Raw genomic sequence first — 22,349 nt, 5'->3', positions numbered from 1 at the left:
CGAGCTTACTGAATGGTTTTATTTCATGTTCCACTTTGCTCTAGTTTCTATACGTAATGAAACAAGATCAATCAATGTGAGCTTCGAGTCTTGTAAAATTAGTACGAAACTAGTTAATTCATATAAAATTTATCACTTAATTAACAAAAAACTCCGACTGCTGTGCACATATATATACTTTGCAATCAATTAACGTGTGCAAATGATAGAAAACATTAGCATTACGTCTTTGGTTGCTATCGATGTATACTAGTAACTAAGCACATCTACATCAAAGAGAGATACCTGAACACGTTCAGTATCACTCTCCATTTTTAGGCAGATGCTGACGATTGTCGAGGAATCTTAAATGGATCAGTCCATCTTCAGGGGTGTGCATTCACAACAATAAATGTTTTAAGTTTTTATTAATTATGCGCTAATTGCAATTGTCTTAGTCATCCCTCTTTTTTCTTATTGTAATATGATAACACGTGACTCATATTAAATAATTTATGACAAAAGCAATTTTAATATCAATTAATATTTTTAATTAGTATTGATAGATTGGAAAGGTAGGCATGATCTTTGTACCGGATATTACCCTCTTTCAAATGGATGGGGCCATGTATTGATGTACATGGTAACCGAGTACATTTTCCTTGTGGCATCGAACTTACTCTCGGCTTTGGATCTTTCTATAATTTTGTTACTCTGAACAGTCGTAGTTTTAGCATTTCGATTTTCACCCCTAAAAGTAAGTTTGCATTGTATTGCTATATTGCTTTGTTATTGTTGCTTATTCTTATCATCAGTGATACCATCTGAAGTTCTGTTTTATAGAACTTGGATTCTTGCTGTGTTCATTATTTTGTAGCATGTTATTTTTTGTGTGTACGCGACTGACATGTATGTGCTGACAAATTAAATTAGCGGATTATCATAGCTATGCTAACAGGAATTTTATGATATGTCTTCAAATATATCTATTGGAATCATCAGCAGTAAATAAGTCTTCTGCTTTGCTATTCGTTAACCGTTACCTGCCCACGTGCATCAGTACGTGTTTTCATGATAAAAGATGATGTTTTAGAATGTATATACTCAGGCATTCTTATGTGTGTATCGCGCACACCTTATAAAGAACACAAGTTCCTTGGAGTATGAAGTGCTAGATTCGACTAAAAGCCTAGCTGGAGTGGCAGTTTTCTCCTCTCTTTTTCTGTGGATTTTAACTATTATTTCCTGCTTTTAGGATCTTTTCAAGGAAATATTACTTCTCTTTCTTGTATAGTCAGAAAGCATAAGGGGCAAGATGTTATTCCCAGGAAACTCCAGATGGAACAAATACTTGGTACGTTACATTTCCTGACTTCCGGATACTTTTTGGATTCGTATAGGAACAGTCTTCGAATTTAGTGGGAAAAAGGATTAGTTCAGTATTGAAACATTGCTTTTGCTTGATAAAAATTGAATAAATGTGCTTGCTTGATTTGTTTTCGACAGCTAGTTTGTTTATTTTTCTTTCTAATGTGTATTCTTTATTGTTGGCAGGCAGGACCCTCAGATCGTTCATCAAGTTCAACAAACGAAATGACTGTCAGGAGGAGCAGGTATTCATCGGTGCCACCAGGATACTTCGCTGTAAGTCATTTTTTATTATTATGCTTTTTCTTGAGTATGTATGCTTAATTGTTTGCTATTTAAACATTTTGATATACAATAAATCAAAGCAACACCTCTGGTGTTAATTTAAAATCACGGTTAAAAATGAGGCTCTGTATACATAATGTTCATTCCAAAAATGTAAATCCGGTCTATAGACTTTTTTTAATTGGTTAGTTTCATAAAATATCGGTTCCTTCGAAATTTGTTTTGATTCCATCTAAGTTTAAACCGAATAATTCAAACCCCCTTCCGTGATCGATTTCTCCTACTTGAAGAGCCAGTAAAGCAGCAGAAATTATATAACGGCTATTATTTGAGTTAATCTTATTTGAACAAATCTTTACCAAGTAAACACAAGATTTTACCGGAATGCTTACTTTCATTTAAGCATTAGTTACCATCTTAATGGTGTAACATTATCACTTTTGCGTAAGTCTTCCTTTCGTCCCTGTGTATTTTTGGTCCGCTCAACATACATTATACATTAAAATTCGTACCAGCATATTTTTGTCTATTTTTTTTAGTGCAGGGTAACTGAAGTGAATGTGCATTTTTTTCATGATTGTATTATAATGTGTACATTAATTTTCTTTTTTTTTTTATAAGCTAATTGATGCTAGAGAACATTATATCTTTACTGGTTTTGACATGTAATATTAGCCGGTGAACTTTTAGAAAACAAAAAGTTTTTTTTTTCATTCTAAATGTAATTATAAATGCATTTGTATTTAAAATTGTATTGACACCAAAATGAAATTAAATGTTATTGAATCACCCGGGTGATTGAATAAACTGTATTTATCTTTGCTGTATAATGGAACTAGATGAAAGATTCCCTCCATAATCTTTGAAAGCTATTTTAGTTTACATTAACAATAATATTTTGATACATTATATCGTGCTTACACCCTCATCGGTGTATCTGATGTAGATAATAAGCGAAACAAATCCAGAAGTTTATAGAGATTTATAATTTGCTGATGTAAAGGAGATCCAGTATAGTTTTTACATTCGCTGAATTGTATTAGAAATTTTTGTTTTCGGTTTTCTTCAATTTTAACTTTAGCATAAAAATATCAATGATTTAAATTTTAGTATTTTATAACTATACAGTTTATCTATATAATTGTCAATATTATTTTTTAATCATCAGAAAATATAACATATAGAACTTTTTTCAATTATCTTTATTGCTACTTTTGTAGAAGAATGTTATCTTTATATGATGTCTGCACGTCATCATATACAAGTTTATGCAATTCTGCTATCAAACCACACACTTCATCATATTTTCTTTATCACAATAATGACATATATACAGAAGATTACACAATCAATTATCAAAATCAATAAATTAAGCCTTTATTATTGGAAACATATGATAACTATTATCAAGATGAAACAAATAATAAATAGATAATATCAATAGCTTTATTGTACAGTTTTGTTTTTATCTCAATCACATGCCGCTCGCGCGAGAAGTATCCGATTACCAATTACTATAAGTAGAAACAACCACGGCCTTGCCAAATATTCAAGGTGAAATAGCTTCTATGTAATTACTGGCATCAGCAGTACGTAAACAGGCTATCAATTATTAGTACAGACAAGTGAATGTACAACATACACATTTTACAGTTTTGTTAAACTGATTAAATCTACAGCTAGGCGTGGTTGTTTAATATTAAGATTATAGAAAGTTGAATATAATTTATACACGAGCCTATCAGCCCTTGCCGACAACTATATTTGCTATCCAATCTTTAACTTTTTAAAAAAGTTTGACTTTGATATCTTCAAACCTTCTTTTCATACGGTGATATGGCAGATTTTAAAGGGATAAGATATGTTAGGACAATTTATGAGTGAAAAATTCGACCGAACTCAAACTGTTAATATTTTTTTCTGGATTTCAATGGTCATTCTTTTTAATTAAAACAGTGTTATTAAGCTACACACTGAATTTTAATTATTTATATCCTTTTATATTTTAAAAGCACCTTAAAATTATTTCAGTGTATGTAAACAAGTCAATTGATCAACAGGTTAATTTTCAAAGTATAAAAATAGCTTTTTTGTTTTTCAACTTTGAACAGAGCACAAAAGGACATTCAGCACTCAAGAGATGGTCATATGCCCCACAATCAAGATCTGCCCTATACGAGGATACCTATATCCCCGAGGTCATCAGACCAAGATCATATTATGGTAAGTTTAACAGTGTATTGCAACATCATCCGGCTTTGCCAAGGCATTGACAATTTGTAACGTTTATATAAAAAAGTACATGTGGCATGATTGCCAATGAGACAACTCTCAACAACTTACAGACCAAATGACACAGAAATTAACAACTATTGGTCACTGTACGACCTTCGACAATGAGCAAAGCCCATACAACATAGTCAGCTATAAAAGGCCCCGAATTATTCTACTAAAGACAAAGTGAAATAATTAGTCTACTTTGTTTCCTAAAATGTCAACCGTAGGTATCAATATCAATTAACGTGAAACTGACATGATGCCCCCTTTTACCCCATCAAAAATTTTTAAAAAATATGAAAATCTTAAAATAAAAGTTTTTTTTTGTCAATTGATATATTCGAACAACTGCAAACTGTAATCTTTTTGTTATTATTATCATTATTATTTAGATTTAAAATTTTTATTTGTTATCCTGCAGTTATTGACACCAAGAATAGACTTTTAAGAAACATAGTTAAATGGACTTCTCCGATCGACAATAAAACCACATACCTAGAGGGAGGGGGTTGGGTGTTTTAATAGTTTGCTAGCTAATCCGGATGCTTGTATTTCATACCCACAGACGTCCGATGCCGCATGCACCTGGAGAGTAACACTCATTCCGTGTACATTTCTCCAAAGGCTGTCCAATGTCCCGCTCTTTACTCCGGTCGATCAATTTTGCAGAACTCCCTTTTTGTTTGTTTGTTTGTTTTTTTTTTATTATTTATTATCGTTCTGTTTTAAAATGTATAAAAGTATGGTCATGTGTGGTTTACCGCACCCTACAATAAAACACATGCTAGAAAGGAGCAACTGCATGTTTGTGTGGGGTAAATATAAATATTGAACTCCGACGAAACGGTCGAAATATAATAACACTAATTCCGATGCCTTGTGTAGGTCGACAATTCGGAATGGGCTTTGCGCATTGTTGAAGGCCGTACGGTGATCATTATCTGTTGATTTCTGTGTCATTTGGTCTCTTGTGGAGAGTTATCTCATTAACAATCATACCACATCTTTTTTATATACATAAACTCTCTGCACGTTGGACAACCCTTGCACGAACTCTTTCAGAGGTCCACAGATTGTATGTTGGCAGAAAACATGTATGCCCCTGTCTAGCATGCTATGCTTTACTTGCTGCCATCGAAATGTCTTTCCCCCATCTGGTTGACTCCCACTCAAACTATTAATTTGTTCTTGTTCTTAATAATGATAAAATAGTTGTCACTTGAGGTTAAGCGAACAACAATAAATCATTCATTAATTTAATTTTTACTCATATTAAACTTGATTTATGATTTATGTAAATTCGCATTAGAATAGGAAACTTTAGGTGTTTTCATTATCGTAGCTTAAATTAGCAATCATTTTAATATAAAATTCTTATCAACTTAAACATAAGAATTGCGCATTAAGTATCGCACATTGTACTCCTATGTTTTACTCGAGTTAATTATTAAATACTTGAAGTAGAGTTTAAACGAAGAATTTATATTACAATTTTAAGATTGAATTTTTGAATAAAATGGTCAACAAAACATTTTCTTTTCTTATCAGACACATCTAGAGAGGAGAACGATATTAGACGAGGTGTCAACGATGAGCTGGTTTACACATCAAATTTAATGGATGACACCTACGATGTAGCAGCCAAATCACGCAGTAGAGACCAAATGCTGTTGAGGGACGCCGCAAGGGCACTTGTAAGTTTGCACTTTTCTCAATTTATTTTTTAATTAATGAAATATGATATATGATTATTGTTAAAATTTTATAGAAAACTACCATACATTTTGAAACTTTATAATTTAACCAGACCAATGTGGATTTTAAAATTTTATGTTTTCGGGTTTGTGCGACCGACGGTACGGTACGCTCGTACGTACATTATCACGTCTAATTTTTGGTTTCAGGTACAGGTCACTATTATAAAGTTGTGGTCACATCCACTTGAAACATGAAATATGTTCATTTTGATTTATATCTTTTATATTTTTCAATATACATATTAGGATTTTGAATCAGATTTTTCCGTTCAAAGAACATTAAATTGAGATTTAGCGCCGGCGAGTGGTGTCGTATTGACAAATTATATTATGTTTTTAAATGACCCAGTTACAATTCACATTTGACTGGTTAAACTATTTTAGTATAATTTCGATATTTTTCAAATGCATAATTGTCGGTTCTGGTTACCCTTGGACCAATGTCGTCAAGACCATAGTTCAAAATTTAAAAAAAAATACGATTCACACCATAATTGTGTAGTTCAAACAATTCTTATATATTTTTGTATAGAAGAAACAAACAATAACCCCGGTATGTCATTATTGAAACGAAATTCTTTTTTATTGTTTGATTAAAATTGAAGCCTAATTATTTTCATCTTTACCTGAAGATTCGAATAGGCATTGTAGTACTTCTACTCGATGCAAGTCTAAAATAATTTTCAACAAAAAATCCCACATTATCAATATAATTTTACAACCTTCGAAAAAAAATCAAACTCTTGCAGGAAATAAGCGTGGGGTTCACTAAAAACTATTTAAATTTTGTTTAGAAATGTAGTTTATATCAAGAAAGATATATGAAAGATACTAATACAAATTATAAAGTGTGTTGTCATGGAAACACTTAAATGAAAACCGTGTTCACAAGATGTTCTGGGGTTATTGTTTAATAATATTTGGCAAAACTGCAATTCATGATTATTTGTTTTTTACTTAAAATTGGCAGAATACATCGATCTATCGGATCTGTGTGTATAGTCAACATTTACAACCTGCTGAGTATGTAATATCAATGGCAATCTGCCACCAACATGAATTGATACATCAGATTAATTTACAAAAATGTGTCTGTTTTACATATCTCATATCAGACTTTTCTATCATAGGTTGAAAACTATTTAAATATTACACAAAATAAAAAGAGACTCTTACACATAGTTCTGACACAAAGTGTTTATAAAAGATACAAATGTATATTATCCTATAGTTTTTATTTTTATTTTTCAATTATATCTAACGGACAATATGGCAGGCCGTTTTATTGTTTCATGGACCCAGTTCAATCAAATCCCTGATTATGTTTGTTGTTTTTCCTCCGTAGTAAATAAAATTAGTTTAAAATTAAGAGTTGGCCTATGATTTGTTTTGTTTATTTAGAAAAAAAACCAAAATTGTAACATTACAACAAATCTGTTTTAAAAGTTGATCGGATGTTTGAATAAAATCATATTTCTAGAAAAAAATCTTTAAAAGAATGAGGTTATTGTCTCCGACTTTGTAAAAAAAAAAGTCAAGTATTTGATTGCTGTTGACATACATGTTGAAACCCCTTACCTCCTTTAAAGTGGCAAAAATCAAACCAATATATATCAGCGAAATACTTTTCAACCCTGTACTATATATATTCTTGCTTTTTTTATTAACTATTGATTGTTTGGAAACTTCTATCAACCTGTACTCAAGATGGTTCTTTTGGTGGAATTCCATTTTTAAAATATGACATCTCTTTCTTACGCAAAATTTCAGTTCCACTTTGGTATGAAAATTCTATACTATTTGCCCTCTGCAATCTTAAAAAAAACACTTTATGAAGGCATTGTCTATGAAAAGTGTATATATGTAACAATCATTTTCATCATATGTCAACAACTTTTAAAAGCTTAGACGTACAAAGCCAAAGTCGGGGCCTGCTCTCTTTGACATTGACATTATACTATCTTGAAGCACCGGTGTCTAATCTTTAGTTTTAGACTACAAAATGCTTCAAAATAGTACAATATCAATGTCATTAGGTACGGATAGGAACTTAGTTTACTTATATTCCCATACTAGATATGCTGACTTTGTTAAGACAATTGTTACTAGTTCGCAAAAATAATATTACTTAGAGTTAACACATCTCAAACATCACAGTATACTATTTAGACTGCATTTTCTAACTCATAGGCCAACCACAAAACACTAAACATGAATATTAAATTTATATGGAATCAATCACATATTCATGCAGCCTTCAACGATGCCTGCTATCAAAGATAAGAAGACTACTTCTCTCACTCCAGCTAGGCGTTTTTCACCCCGCTCGACGTCTTCGATAACACCATCTTTTACAAAGAAACCAACTGCTTATCCACGACTTGCCCCGCCGATATATAGAGGAACAACTAACGTTCAACCGTTGGGCATATTAACAAAGCTTGATTGGACGTCCCCATTAAGAAAGTATCAAATTCCCGAGCTATATAACGGAGACGATGAGTCGGAAATTTCATCATACACGACACCAACTCAGAGCGAAAGATCCTCCCCTGAAAGAGACGACGGGACTGGGTCACGCAGATATAAAACACGAAGATTACCACATAGAAAAGTTGGTAACTACTATAAGCAATTAGTACAAAGGCGAGCGGTACGCCCTGGAACAAACCCAAGATATTATCCCTATTTAGATGTTGAATCTATTGCATCAAATGATGACCTCGTATCTAACGGTGAGTATCGTGATGACGACGACGACGACTACCAAGACTACCAAAGTGTCACTGATGGCGGGGATGGTGATTATTATTATGTAAATAGAGAAAGATCACCTTCTCCAATCGAATATATTCCCTTTGGTCCACGCAGTAGAATGAATTTTGATAGTGATGATTATAAATGTCAAGTTCCAAGTATGACCGATTATGCTGTATCACATTATCATCCGTCCAAAAAGGAACCAGATTTTGATCCGGACAAATCCCGAATAAAAGACGACCTTGTATTTCACGACGTGGTCGCACATACAGCCCACAAGGCTCGCGAAGCATTAAAACACGTAGATTTAGATCAGTATGATAATGCTAGTTTGGTAATAAGCGTGGAAGGTGAATATAAAGATCCCATTAAAGGAGAAAATATGGGATTTCACTACATAGCACGTCCACTTACACTAAAGGGTCCAATGCTTGCCGGTCCGGCCACATATGCATCAACTGCATCTGACTCTGCATTCAGTAGGTATATGGATGACTCGAGAGCATTCAGAGCAGAAGTAAGAAATAGACTTGAGACTGGTTATAAAACCTTAAGCGAGATTACATCAAAATATAAGGGTCATTCATATCCAATCATTACATCGTCTCATAGAAATTTTTCACGTGCTTTATCGCCGGTACGAGGTTCGTCATATATTCCTAGATCTTCATCACCTGTGCGATATTCATCTGAGTCTTTACCAATCAGTAATCTCCGAAAACGCCTAGAGGACATTGAAAACAGATTTAAAGCAAGCGGGTATGGAAAACGCCTAGACACGGACATAACTGATTCATTAGTGGTATTCCCTGTATCACAAAAAGAAGGCATGAAGGCTCTCAATGACCACTTACCTGGTCACGCTAACACCGTAGAACTGTATCAAGGAAGTGCAAAAGGCACGGAACTGTCAACTTTGGAAAAAATCAACATCAAGGTAACTGGGAATGACCAGACCATTGCCTTGTTTATACCATTTATATTTGCATTTCTAACTAGAAATAGTATAAAGCACGATGTGTATAATATTCAGGTTTTGAGTGTTTTTACTCCACCTTTTTTCATAGAGCACGCATAACCTCGAATGAGTTACCAAATCTCCCAGATAGTTTTAAAGTATAACCTCGTATGAGTTCCAAATTACCTAGAGAGTTCCCTAGAACGTTGGCGGACCTTATTTTAATTCCCTTTATCTGTTAACACACATATATATATGTTAGTACCAAAATATTCCCATCAATAGTAATGAGTTCATCTTTCGAATTTGAATTCATTGTGTTCTTTTTGGCGAAAAATTTCTAAAATGTATCAAAAAATATTTGTTAAAATTAGAATATGGAGTAGTCGATCTGAATGTATGTCTAACTAGTTTTGTTTCGTGCTGCTTATTCTAATTCGAACAGAAGGTTGCTTGAATAAGCAAAATCAATAAACGCCCATGAGAATGAACATATTTCGGTTTATTTTCACTGAAAGAACGGTTGACTGGGTCCGTGTTTCAAAACCTGCCATAAATGTGTACAAAAATTCATTGATTTTACGGTAAGGTATATTTTTTCAGTATCTGAATGCTACCATGGTTACTAGTATTTTTTATATTTTCCCTCCTTTGGTAACAGGTTGACACAGAGACATATGTATCACCTAGATCTTCAGTGACTTCAAACCGGGTACGTGCAACATCGGTTGTCGCCAGACCCGCGCCACTGACAAGCCGAGCTGTATCCTGCCCTCCTACTTCCCGACGTTCCAACCAGGTAGTTGTAATTCTAAATAGGCCTGCTTTTCAAGGACGCTCCCGTGTCTTCTATGCCAAGTCACGAGCCCCGGCTGTAAGGGAGCAGTCAATGCCACCGATTAATTTCGCCCGAAACATAGTTATTTCCCCTATGGAAGAACTAAGAGGACGAGTTGCTGCCAGAAGAGTCATCAATACAGTCACTGGTTCATTTTTGCTTCCAAAGTACCAACCTTACCAGTCAATGTACCAGCCTTATATATCAAGTTATCGACCTACGAACATGCGTCGGTACCTTGCTACTTTAAAAGATGTTATACCAAGCAGATACCCAAGCGAGGGCTTGTCATCATCTTTAAAACGCAAAAAATATAGAAAGGTGATAAAAAAAATATTTTCACCTGCATTCGATTGTTTTTTGGAATTATTGTTATATTTGTCAACGTAAATACATCAATATTTAAAGGGTGGACTTGACTTGTAAGTTTGTTATGGAGCAAGTCAAACCAGCCTTTTCCAGAACTGCAGACCCATTCAGCCGTGGCTTTCTGGCTTTTTTGTGTTGAGCAATTCCTTGTTGTCATGTGAATTCAATTTTAAAAAGTAATAATTTCTGTCTTTTGTCAAATGCTTTAAACGTATTGCTACAGTTGATTCTCATGGGAAAGACATGCGCGCGTGTTTTGCATTGCTTATTCAAGCCAACTAACTCACCCTGTTAGATTCTTCATTTTCAGATAAGCATGCGTGTTGTCACTGCTGAAAAAAGCAAAGCATGATGGGATTACTGCTGAACATGACATTGCTGTTATATTTTGGTATGGCATGATAATTTTGTTGCATGTAATTTTTATTCTTCTATCTGTCTCTTTCACTTATTTGAATTACAAACATTTGAATCAAAGAAAAGGGAATAAATCTGAAGTTTTAAAAGTGATCACTTGTCATTGATATTCAATTATAACCTCATATATCGAAAATATAGTATTACTCAAGTATTATTTGTTTATCTTTTAATGTTTAATGGAGTAAAACAATAATTATGTATTATAATTTGATAATTATTTACAAAGATGTTTTTTTCTACAGGATAAGATAAATGTTTCAAGGATGTTCGCTACTCGAATCTTGTAACTGTGCTGGTTTTACGTTATCAAAGCATTTTAATAAGTTTTAAGTGATCCCTATATAATTTAAATCAAAATGAATATAACATACAGATCAGTTATTTTTTAAATAATATTGTATAATTTAACATTTCAATATCAGGATATACGTTACATATAATATATCAATAGACATTACTTGCAAAGTGTTATTTTTGAAAATGCGTTTGCATATAATAAAAAAAACACGACCTTTAATGTCATCGCTTAGTGTTTATGTTTTACGCGTAGAACTTTAAATGAAGAATGTAAAATTAGAGTAAGAAAAATATGTAGCGAACATCTTAAACAGTAAAGAGACAGAAACACTTTCCTTCCTTGGTTATCTACCCTTACCCTCACAATTATATCATTATAAACAGGCTGCACTTGTCGGAAATAAAGTCGAGATTTCAACCCCACACCGAAGAAGGCCAAAGTCCAACTACGCTGCTAATAAAATGAGGGAGCTGAAAAGAGAGGAACGTGAATATGAGGTAAATTAGTGTCCCGTTTTTAAACAACGAAAAAGACAATAATTTCAGATATAAATGATTCTACCTAAAAACCCAGTTAAATTTCCATTTCATTTTCATGGAATTTTCATTAACTCATGTTTGAACAGAAGTTGTCTTTACACGCAAGGCAGTTCAATGCATGTCAATTATCCCTATCTTCCCTATCGTCAAGATATAGCCTTATGAGGTGCGAGATATTTAAGATTCCCAGGTTTGAGGGTGTAAAAATTACCTCAAGTAAAGATGAAGGCCACTTTTTTTTTAAATTTCCAAATCATTTGGACAAGTTTCCATCTCTTCTTCCCTTTACTAGTATATACGACTGTCTAGTATTTTATTCCAATCCTTAATTCCAATATTAGCATCATATTTTATATAGAAGATAGTTCTAGAAAAGAGTGACTATATTAGACTTTCCGAGTTTTTCTTCTCTATACTGCATGTAGAACTTTTACTGCTACACTGTGTCTCATGTTTCTAATCTAAATTGTTCACTGTTTAGCAGAATTTGTGCGTCATTGATTTTTAATGGTACAAGAAAAATGCTTTTCTACGATAGGAGTTAAAGAAAAACATGCTGGTCAGATTGAATGCGTATAAAAAATATGATATCATCACATTTTATTTAACAAACCTTAGTCTTTGAAAACAAAAATCTGAATTTTACGAATATCCAGAAAGTACTCATATCATGCAACCTGAGTTTCAATTATTTTTTAAATAAAAAAATGCATTTATTAAGGGTTTTAAAATCCATTATGAACAGTATGTCAATATTCTTGTAATAAGTTTTGGATATTTTGATCCCCAGTGAATGAAGGTAATATCTTTCAGACTTTATTGATCGTTTCCAAGCGACTAGATCATGGCTGATTTGTTACGTGTATCGAAATATGACATATGTAAATTTTATACTTTCTGAAATATAACAAATAAAGTATTCTGAATATAGAGGTACAAATGTTTATAGTGGAGGTGAATATCGCAAAATTTCAATAATAAGACATTGAATAATATTTTCTCGTCACCCCATCCAATATCAAACAACACATTTGGTTATACGATGCCAACTTTTGCATTTACTGGGAATTTTTCAGACTGCACACAAAATTAAAAAAAAGCCTTCTCAGTAAACGATTAAAAATCTATAACCGAAAATTACAGTGCAGCAACATATCTGCTTTTCAAAAGTTGTAGGAAGGATTTTGATAAAAACATAGAAATTTGATTTTTGGAAGATCTACGTAAACGATCTATTTGTACTTTTATTTGTTGGATATTTAATTTTCTATAACTTCCAGAGTATACACGTTTGTTATATATCGTTTTGCGGTATTCATATACAGTTTCACTTGCTCTAGATGCAAAGGTTACTTTTATAATAATATAACTGATATGGAATTATCTTTTGTGGTATTTTAATTCAGTATTCCACACAGATATTAAACAAAGCGTAGAACATTTTAGCGAAAATTTTAAACATTTTTTTTTTGCCATTTGTAGAATCGTTTAAATGTTTTTAATCTTTTGATTTTGCCATTTTGTTAAGGGACTTTCCGTTTTGAATTTTCCTTGGGGTTCGGTATTTTTGTTATTTTACTTTTTAATCGATTCCGATTTATTTTTGATAGTCCGTAATTACAGGGTATAATTTTACTTAAATTGGTTTGGTTTAACATGGACATAAATGATGTTCAAACAAATAAAAAGAAGATTCAAGGACGAATCCCTTCATCGAATCGACATCGACACAGATTATAAATACTAAGAAATGCAATACGATTAGGAGAAGGAACTGTTCTTAATTTAATTATATGGGCAATATTTTGTAGAAAATTAGTAAAGATTCCATTATGTACAATCAATTAAATATACATTCCCGACTAGAACGGTTTTGTAATTATTGGTTTTTTAAAATACATAATTGGTTTTAATGTACTTAGATTTCTTGTATTTAGATTAATAAAACAATCTTATATTGTCTAGTTTTGACATTGCAATTGGTCATTCTACTTTTTTATATTGTAAATTGATAAAGAACGCTAATATGGTCTTTCTAAAATCGGTTAAAAATGTCACCAAGTTGTCTTATTTTCCCGCGAAAATGTTCCTACCAATTCGCTTAAATGTCCTCTGCCGATTTGACAATCATTTACTTAACAAGCAATCTTCTCAATACAAAGTTTTTTATTTCAAATATCATGCATTAAATTCAGCAAATTAATTGAGAAATGACCACTGTGTCTAAGAATATTTTATTTGAAACACATCGCATTCACAGTATTTTACTCATTTTAATTAAATGGGCCCCATTTGTAATTTCAAAATTTTCTAATATACCAGATAAATACACTCCCGATAGTCGAGAACACAAGGTAGCGATTTGAAATGTAAATAAGCAAAACTTCTCTTTTTCGTTGTTATTTAAAATCAGTAAATAATAATCTGAAAAACCATATTTTTATTCCAAATTTCAGAAAAAGTTAACGAATCAATTCAAATAAATTTATTATTTTGTAAACATCCATGACAAAAGTTTGAAATTTATGACTGTTTTTACTGATTTCAAAAATAGATAAGGAACTCCAAACTTAAAACGTTTAAATATCTTCTAGATCAAACAAAATAACAATCATCAGCCAATTTGGTATTTTTTTTTATGGTTCGATGTTTTATTTTGCAATTCTGAAATGTAGACAGTTCCAAAAATTAAGGTTCTAACTCCCTAAGATAAATATGACCTTAGTTGCAAGTGGCTATTATATGTATGTCTAGGGCGACAAATCTCCCAACGTTTCTGCGTATATTTTTCATGATATGTACATTTGGATACTCATGATAAGGGTAAAACCAGAAAATTTTAAAGAGAAACAGAATTGTGTTTCATTCGCTAGTAATACATCTATGTGTTTATAAACTACTTGAAAAGAGACCAGTGTAGCATGAAAAGGTAATAGCATTGCCCTTTAGTGTACATATTAACTGGAGGAGGAATTTTTCAGGTAGAAGCTATTCCAACACAAATCACAACAGGATTAAAAGCTACTACAGTGTCAGTGAGTATTCAATCAGTGTCATTGCAGTTGAAACGATTCAAGTCAGAATATTACAAATTTATTGGATTATTTATTAATGAAGATATCTTTTATTTATCTATTTATTTTTTTTTTTTGTAGCTTAAATTTTCCCTATTTTTATGTTACAGATGATTTCTGTCACATATCACGCCCCGCCGATTTTTATATAACATTTAAAATTAATATAATTTATTTCTAAACAAGTAATGATTAGTTTTAAAGCTTAAATAGAAAGTGATTATTTTGACGATAATTTGTAATTTTCTGACAAATAATCTGTTTTTATTTTTTTTCTATGTTTTTTTTTTATCATCATTATCATCTAAGTGTAATCATTATAAAAACGAAAGCACTTGTTTCTGACTATCAGCATGGCTTTATGCGTTTAACGGCTTTTGGCAATGCAATATGTTGCCAAACCCATGAGATGCGCTTGTTTACAATGCAATTGTCTTTCCACATGACCCCGTTAAATGACACGGGGGCAAAAACATATTATCATATATCTTGTCGTGTTTGCTTGCCGCATGTGATTTGTTTATTGAAGAAGAATTGATGCACAACAAGTGGCAGTCAATACCTTTAACTCCAAATGTTTCAGCCACTCTACGGTGGAAAGTCGCACTGGGATGAAGAGGGCCACGTTACAAAACCAAAAAACCTCATGTCATGGAAGGTTTGTAGAATTTTTATTTTAAACATTTTCTTTATCTCCTTGCAGAGTAGTTGCTTTGAAGCTTCTTTTTTTTTATAAAGGTACCCTAGTTATTAAATGATGCTGTTTTGAACAGCGGTATACTACTGTTGCCTTGATCTAAATTTGAGACGATTACATTTAAAAAAAAATAGATGTAACATATTGTTTTTTTTTTTTTTTTTTTAACTTTTATTAAACATAACCAGGTACCTTTATGAAAATTAATAAACTGCCTTGTAGTTAAGGGTTATTTAGTGACATATTACTTAGAACTACCTTATAAAGATTATAAAAAAATATGTTGCAAATAGTTTGAACCTGTCGAATTTAACATGTCTCATTAAAAACCCTTATCAGTTCAAACGGCAGCTTGTTAGATGCTTAGATGCTTAGCTTTTATATCCTTTTATGCTCATTGTGTATGTTTTCCTTTTTAAATTATCAAAATTTAAGGATAATGTTTTGTTAAGTCGAGTTTTTCTATTTATCAACATCTTTTTATGATTATAAATTTCTATATAAAAACTCGGTTAAGGAATCTACGATCGAGACAACTACCCCTTCTATCGCCGATACTAAGCCAGTTTAATATTTTTAACGTCATGAAATAACAGATGTTTGTTGTTTTTGAGAAAAATTTGACGTTTTTTATGATCTGTGAACACATAAACAAATGTATTATTTTAATCTACTAAACAGGAAGACATATACAATTTAACATTAATCTCCTTTCTGTATCTCTTCAACCTATGCAGGATTGTCCTTCTTCACGTAATAAGCATGCCATTTAAACATTAGATCGTAAAAGGGGTAGCAATCCTCGAAAAAAAAAATCATTGGAATTGAATAACAGAATATACACAGATGAACGTACATAAGTAGATTTGATAGAAATAACAATAACATATACATACACGAAAGCAATACTCAATTTACAGAAAGCTAGTTCAAGGTACTTCAGCTGCTGTTACACTTTTTACAAGGGTTTTTTTATTTCGGATTTTCGGCCATCAAAATGTTTCTGTGTGACAATGTGAAAATCTATCTTGATTCACCTTGAGTCGCTATGTATATAAACAAGTCCTTAAATCCCATATTAATCTTACCTAATTAAAGTCCTTAGAAAAATAATAGTCAATAATTAATTAACAGATTTTATACCGAGTGGTGGTGTGTGCATGACCCAAATTTCTTATAGTAATAAATTTTATTTACTTATTCTTTCTTCCAAAATATTTTGCTTTGTGAAAGAAAAACAAACAATTATTGATTGTTTTATTTTTTTAAATTTCTTGAGGACTACTTTTTAAAAGATATTTGTGTTTCAGTAAATATACTAAATTACGTTAAATAATTTTCTTTATACGAAAATCTCAATATAAAATTGAATTTAAGTAATTCCATGCACAGCTTTTAAAACACAAGGCATGATAGTATGATCCAGCTTTGTTCAATGTTTCCAGTATCGCATTGAATCCCGTGTTCCTCCTGGTGATTACTTTTTCCCCATAAAGACGATAGGTCATGTACGAGACAAGCTTCTTCACGTTAAGGAACAGATGGACCGCCATAAACAACTAATGGATAGATATCTACCTAACGATGACACAGATACTGACGTAAAAACAAAAATAATGAATATGTATGTAGATATGGAACAACATAATCCTTAGTAAGTGTTATGCATCAAAGTGAACTGATGCAGTCTCAGGTTTGGAGTGAAATGTAGCTAGAGCGAATGCTTGTGTGGTTTCTCTGATTTTGCTGCTTAGATAGCTGAATGTTTTGCTTTGAAGCTTGTAGACAAAGCTATTCCTCATTATGTTATTCATCAAATAAAGGGTCGTTTTATTTCTGGTTTTAGGACAACAATGAACGTTGCAAGAAGCGTGTCCGATTCAGGTACACAGAGTGAACCCATTAAACACAATACCAATGGTGAATGCCCTCCTTTAAATTTATACCGATGTGTTTTCAATCTGAAGTGGTAAAACACTATATTTTTTTTAACAATTCCTCCATTATACAAAGTAATCCTTCTCAATTTACTGTTTTATCCTCTTTTTTCATCTCTTTTTTACAGTACGTTGATTCCTAATTTCTTTTTTTTCTTCATAGATTCAAAATACTTAAACATTAAATTGAAATGATACTTCTCTTAAATATCTATTATTTGTCCTTTGCATATTATTGTCATCTGAAATGGTAAAATAAGATACAATTTTAGCAATATTGTAATTGCTAGTTAAATTCTGAGTTGTAGCGTAGATCTGAATGTTTAGACTAGAATCTAAAGGGTAAAATGATGCATTTAATTAATTGTTAGAGTAGCCATTGTTTTAAACATAATGCTTAATATGTAAAGTGTTAATGAGTCAAATTATTTGGATATTTAAACACCTTCAATTAATAAGACGATATATAAAGAAGGATTTTTCTTCTGTATAAAAGATATTATAGTTAAACTGAATATGTCTTAAGAACTCTATTTTTTAATATTTTATAACCATCAGTCATGTGTCATCTACTTCAAAGTCATCAGATTGGAACTAAACTGCTTTATTGCATGGCATTAAGACATTTTTCTTGATGTGTAGTCTTTTCAGAGGAAGGGAAGGTTTATTAACAACCAAATCATGTGAAAATTCTCCACCCAGTAGCATTCTTCGATCTCCAACGCCACGTAGGGCTGCCGTAAGTTATGTCTCTGTTTGTCGTAAAGGGCGTCTTATCACATTTTCCAAATACGAATGATTGCATGTAATATATTCAAAAAGTACTTTATTATTAAAAATTGTGACCAAGACGCCCTTTCTATATGTTTGTATACTGTATTAGTACAAGTAGACACTGTGACGCAACACAGATCAACATTTATGCGCTAGGTTAATGGTATAAGCTGTCAGATACAAGTGCTTTCGTTGATATATTGAAATCAACACATTTGATGTCATTTTCATTATCAAAATCACTAATTACATTTTTCATTCCACTAACATATTTTAAATGTTGTTCTTAATACCATACTTTGCTTTTCATTGTTGCTTGAATTATAGAATTAAGTTAAGTGTTAATTGAAGCTGAAATTTCCATGAACAATATTTTGATTAATCGTTTTAAAAGTTTTTGCACATAATTCATACCTTAAGAATGTAATAAGCCTTATTTGGTTCTTTTCAATGCAGTCAGTGCAGCCTACTGCAACGCTAAAACCTTCAGATGGTTATCAGCCAATGTCCGATGTCCGTCGACGAGTAAGAAGGGTCATTTGTAAGAATAGAGGAAATCCACGCTTTTTCAAGACTGACTGAACATTGTTGTTGGTACGGGTGCTACAGTAATATAGAGGAATCTTGCACCTGTAGACTATAGAACTCCATATACCCATATATTCAGATAGTTTAATACCTAACAATTATATTCTATACTCTATAGTTTCTGCATTGAGTTGGAACCCTCTTATTTCTGGAGTGAAGAACAGTTGTATTTTCCCGATTAGACCAATGCAATCGAAACTGTTATTCCTAACATTCACGGCCGATATTGTTTGTCTCATGCACTCATCGTTATCTTTCCAACGTGAAAATTAAGATTTTGTATTTCCTGTACCTGAAGTGACCTTTAATTTCACCTTAATAAGCACTTCTTATCCTCAATCTTATATCTTCTTAGTAACATTTTAAGTTATATGATCCCATATTCTGGTAAAATACTTAAGTGTTCTGTGAACACTGCATGTATCTCTCATATCTTTTGACTACTAATACATTCAAGTAAAATGACAATTTATCAAGGATGAACATTGTAAATGATAAGAAGACACCAATCTATACATGCACTAAATTAAGACCAAATCGATGGAACATAGCTTTGTTGTTGCTTTTTATCTAAAAGTCACCGTGCAACTTCAACATTAAGCAATATTGCACGTCTCAATTTTAGTTACAGAGTGTTCATCCTAGCAACAGATTGACGCACATTTTGGCTACACCTATACATTTAGGTCAAATTATAATGAGTTTTGATAGAAATCATTTATTAAAGGAGAAGATTGCAAAGCCTTTTCTGCCATTGCAGTCATAATAATCGTCAAAATTGAAGAATCTCAGAAGAGATAAAAGGATAATGGTAACACCAACAGTAACCCAAAGCGATGAAAGAGCACTTTGCAATTTGCTTTCATTTCATATAGATAACAAGGATGATAAAATATGGTTTTGACAATATATATGATTAAATTGTGTTTTTTGTTCTGTTTGCATACAGTTTATGGTCATTTTAAAAAAGAAATTATTCACAAAAAAAAGATATAAAAAAGACAATTTTGAATTATGAACCCTTAATTTGATTGATATGGTGCAGGCATATACATCATTTATATTTCAATCACTTTTTCAATGCATATTTGCATGATGTAGTGTTTCTCACGTACTTGATTAGATAGTGGCAAAATATTACTTTTACACCTTCACTTATGGAACTCGAAAGATGATTTTCAAAAATTGTTTAAAATTTTAACCTAGGTTTACAGTTGCGACAACGTCTAATGCATTTCTTAATATATTATGAATTAATATTGAATATTTTTCAAAATGATTTAAAACTAGATTTAAAATTTGCATATTGGAATGTCTCGTAAATGGTTAGAAGAGAGGGGCGAAAGATACCAGAGGGACATTCAAACTCATAGTTCGAAAATAAACTAACACCGTCATGGCTTAAAAAGATATAGACAAACAAACAATAATAGTACACAAGACACAACATAAAAAAGCTAAAGATTAAGCAACACGGACCCCACCATGAAATGTAACAGATGTTTAACCATAATTGTACAAATGCACAAATCGATGTACCTTCAATTAAAATCATACCATAGAGGTTTAAAACCTCATTTTCGGTCCAAATATTATTTTGAATTATGAAAATATGAATTAACATCCTTTATGCTGCAAGAAAAATAAGCAGGGTTTTCCAGACCTTTTTCATTAGGAATGACAAATTTCACTGATCAGATTACCCATTAAGATTATCATATTACCCGTTAAGATTATCAGATTACCCATTAGGATTAAGGACATTATTAGAATGTGATTGTTGTGTCTTCACTAGATCATTGCTGTGTTCACTCATTGTAACGTCTCATTGTGTAATCACATGTGGATATATAAATCCTCTTTTCCATGTAAACTGCATGCAAATAGATATAATATCATATTCTTAAGTGACATTTTGTATTTACTCTATATAGCTTCTAATGAATGTACATATTTAGGATAAATTATAACTGTTTATGCATACATCATTAATCTATGATTTGTTTCTTTTAAATATGATATAGGAGTAACAAATCCACTGAAAGTATATATCTATTTTCTTACTGCAATAATGTAGTCTTTAACTGTATATCAATTCATTAATAGTTCAAATTCAAATTTTTAACAAGTATATTTAAAATTTTCAGTATTCATCATATGCATGGTTTTTTTTTTTCACTGTAAGACATCAAAATAAATTTAACATATTGATTTTCAATGTCTTAATAATATCCTCCTGTTTTATCAGAGTGTGAGATACTGAGATGGGAACGTTCAAAGGACATTTTCGATAATATCTGGAAGGAGGAGCCAATCACTTAGAACATTTCATTGAAAACTGCCATATACACATCTTTAAGCAGCGATTTCTGACTTTAAAAACTTTTGGATGTAACTTATTTGTGCTTTTATCTGTATTGCCCTGTCTCTCGTTTACAAATGTGTGCTTACGTTGATACACAAAACACTGATGTTCAGAAAATGTTCTTTTTGTACAAGAACACATTTCGATATGAAGACGGGACAATTATCCAGCGATGTGAACCGTAGCAATAAAAAAAAATCGAAAATACGACTGCATAATTGAGATTAATTGTAAATTAGAAAAGAATATATTATAACTTATATTGTACAAAACAGATATATTATATATTTATTTATAAGATTTCACTTCTGATATCAATTTGATATATTTTAATAAACAAATGTTATACGTATATGTTTTAAAACTTCTGTGATACTGTAGTGTTACTGTCACTTGCGGTTTGTTGGTCTGATGACAACTATTGTACGAAAGTATTGCTATATTAAATCGTCTTTTGCGTATTTATTTGTTGTCATGTCTTCAAAAAAAGAATTTTTCAACACACTCATTTTAACATAATTGGTGCAGAAAAATGTGATTCTCCTATGACATTTACAATAATGTTTTGCAGTTGTCATGATTGATTTGTTGATTGGTTGCAGTACAGAAAGCATAACCCAATCGGATTGTGTTGATACATTTTGTGGTGTAAGGAAAATATGTTTACTATAAGGCACCCATATTATAATGCATATATTAGTATCATAAGGAAATGGAATGTATCTTAAACATTATGTCGTGTTACAAATCAGATGTTTATACATATGGTGTCTCTTTTTATAGTCCTCTAAAAGGTGTGAACAGTAAAATCACAAAAAAACTGAACTCTGAGACAAATTCAAAACGGAAAGGCCCTAATCAAATGGCAAAATCAGAAGCTCAAATTCATCAAACGAATGGATAAAAACTGTCACATTCCTGACTTGATACAGGCATTTTCTTATATAGAAAACGCTGGATTAAACCTGGTTTTATAGCTTGATGAACCTCTCACTTGCACGACAGTCGCACCAAATTCCATTATATTGACAATGATGCGTGAATAAAACAAAATGACATAATATGT

General features: G+C 31.8%; 1 protein-coding gene across 26 annotated transcripts; it reads left to right on the top strand.

The window, feature by feature from the left end:
* Positions 1–596: 596 nt before the first annotated feature.
* Positions 597–21,744, top strand: LOC143080650 (uncharacterized). 26 transcript variants are annotated; one of them, XM_076256612.1, is made up of 12 exons: positions 597–736; positions 1,534–1,623; positions 3,744–3,855; positions 5,458–5,603; positions 10,046–10,543; positions 11,693–11,806; positions 14,830–14,883; positions 15,506–15,580; positions 17,065–17,273; positions 18,199–18,295; positions 18,787–18,924; positions 21,167–21,271. In XM_076256612.1, the coding sequence occupies exons 2-11, from the start codon at positions 1,573–1,575 to the stop codon at positions 18,910–18,912; spliced, it is 1,482 nt and encodes a 493-aa protein (XP_076112727.1). In that variant the 5' UTR covers positions 597–736; positions 1,534–1,572; the 3' UTR covers positions 18,913–18,924; positions 21,167–21,271. The 26 variants fall into 26 exon arrangements, 20 of the variants coding, with proteins under 20 accessions (XP_076112727.1, XP_076112714.1, XP_076112728.1 ...); XM_076256599.1 differs by lacking the exon at positions 10,046–10,543 and adding an exon at positions 7,921–9,363; XM_076256613.1 differs by lacking the exon at positions 597–736 and adding an exon at positions 1,082–1,333 and having other exon boundaries at positions 10,046–10,183.
* Positions 21,745–22,349: the final 605 nt, after the last annotated feature.

This window comes from Mytilus galloprovincialis, chromosome 6, assembly GCF_965363235.1.
Source record: "Mytilus galloprovincialis chromosome 6, xbMytGall1.hap1.1, whole genome shotgun sequence".
Classification (NCBI taxonomy): Eukaryota; Metazoa; Mollusca; class Bivalvia; order Mytilida; family Mytilidae; genus Mytilus; species Mytilus galloprovincialis.
This window is presented reverse-complemented; position numbering and strand designations above follow the sequence as displayed.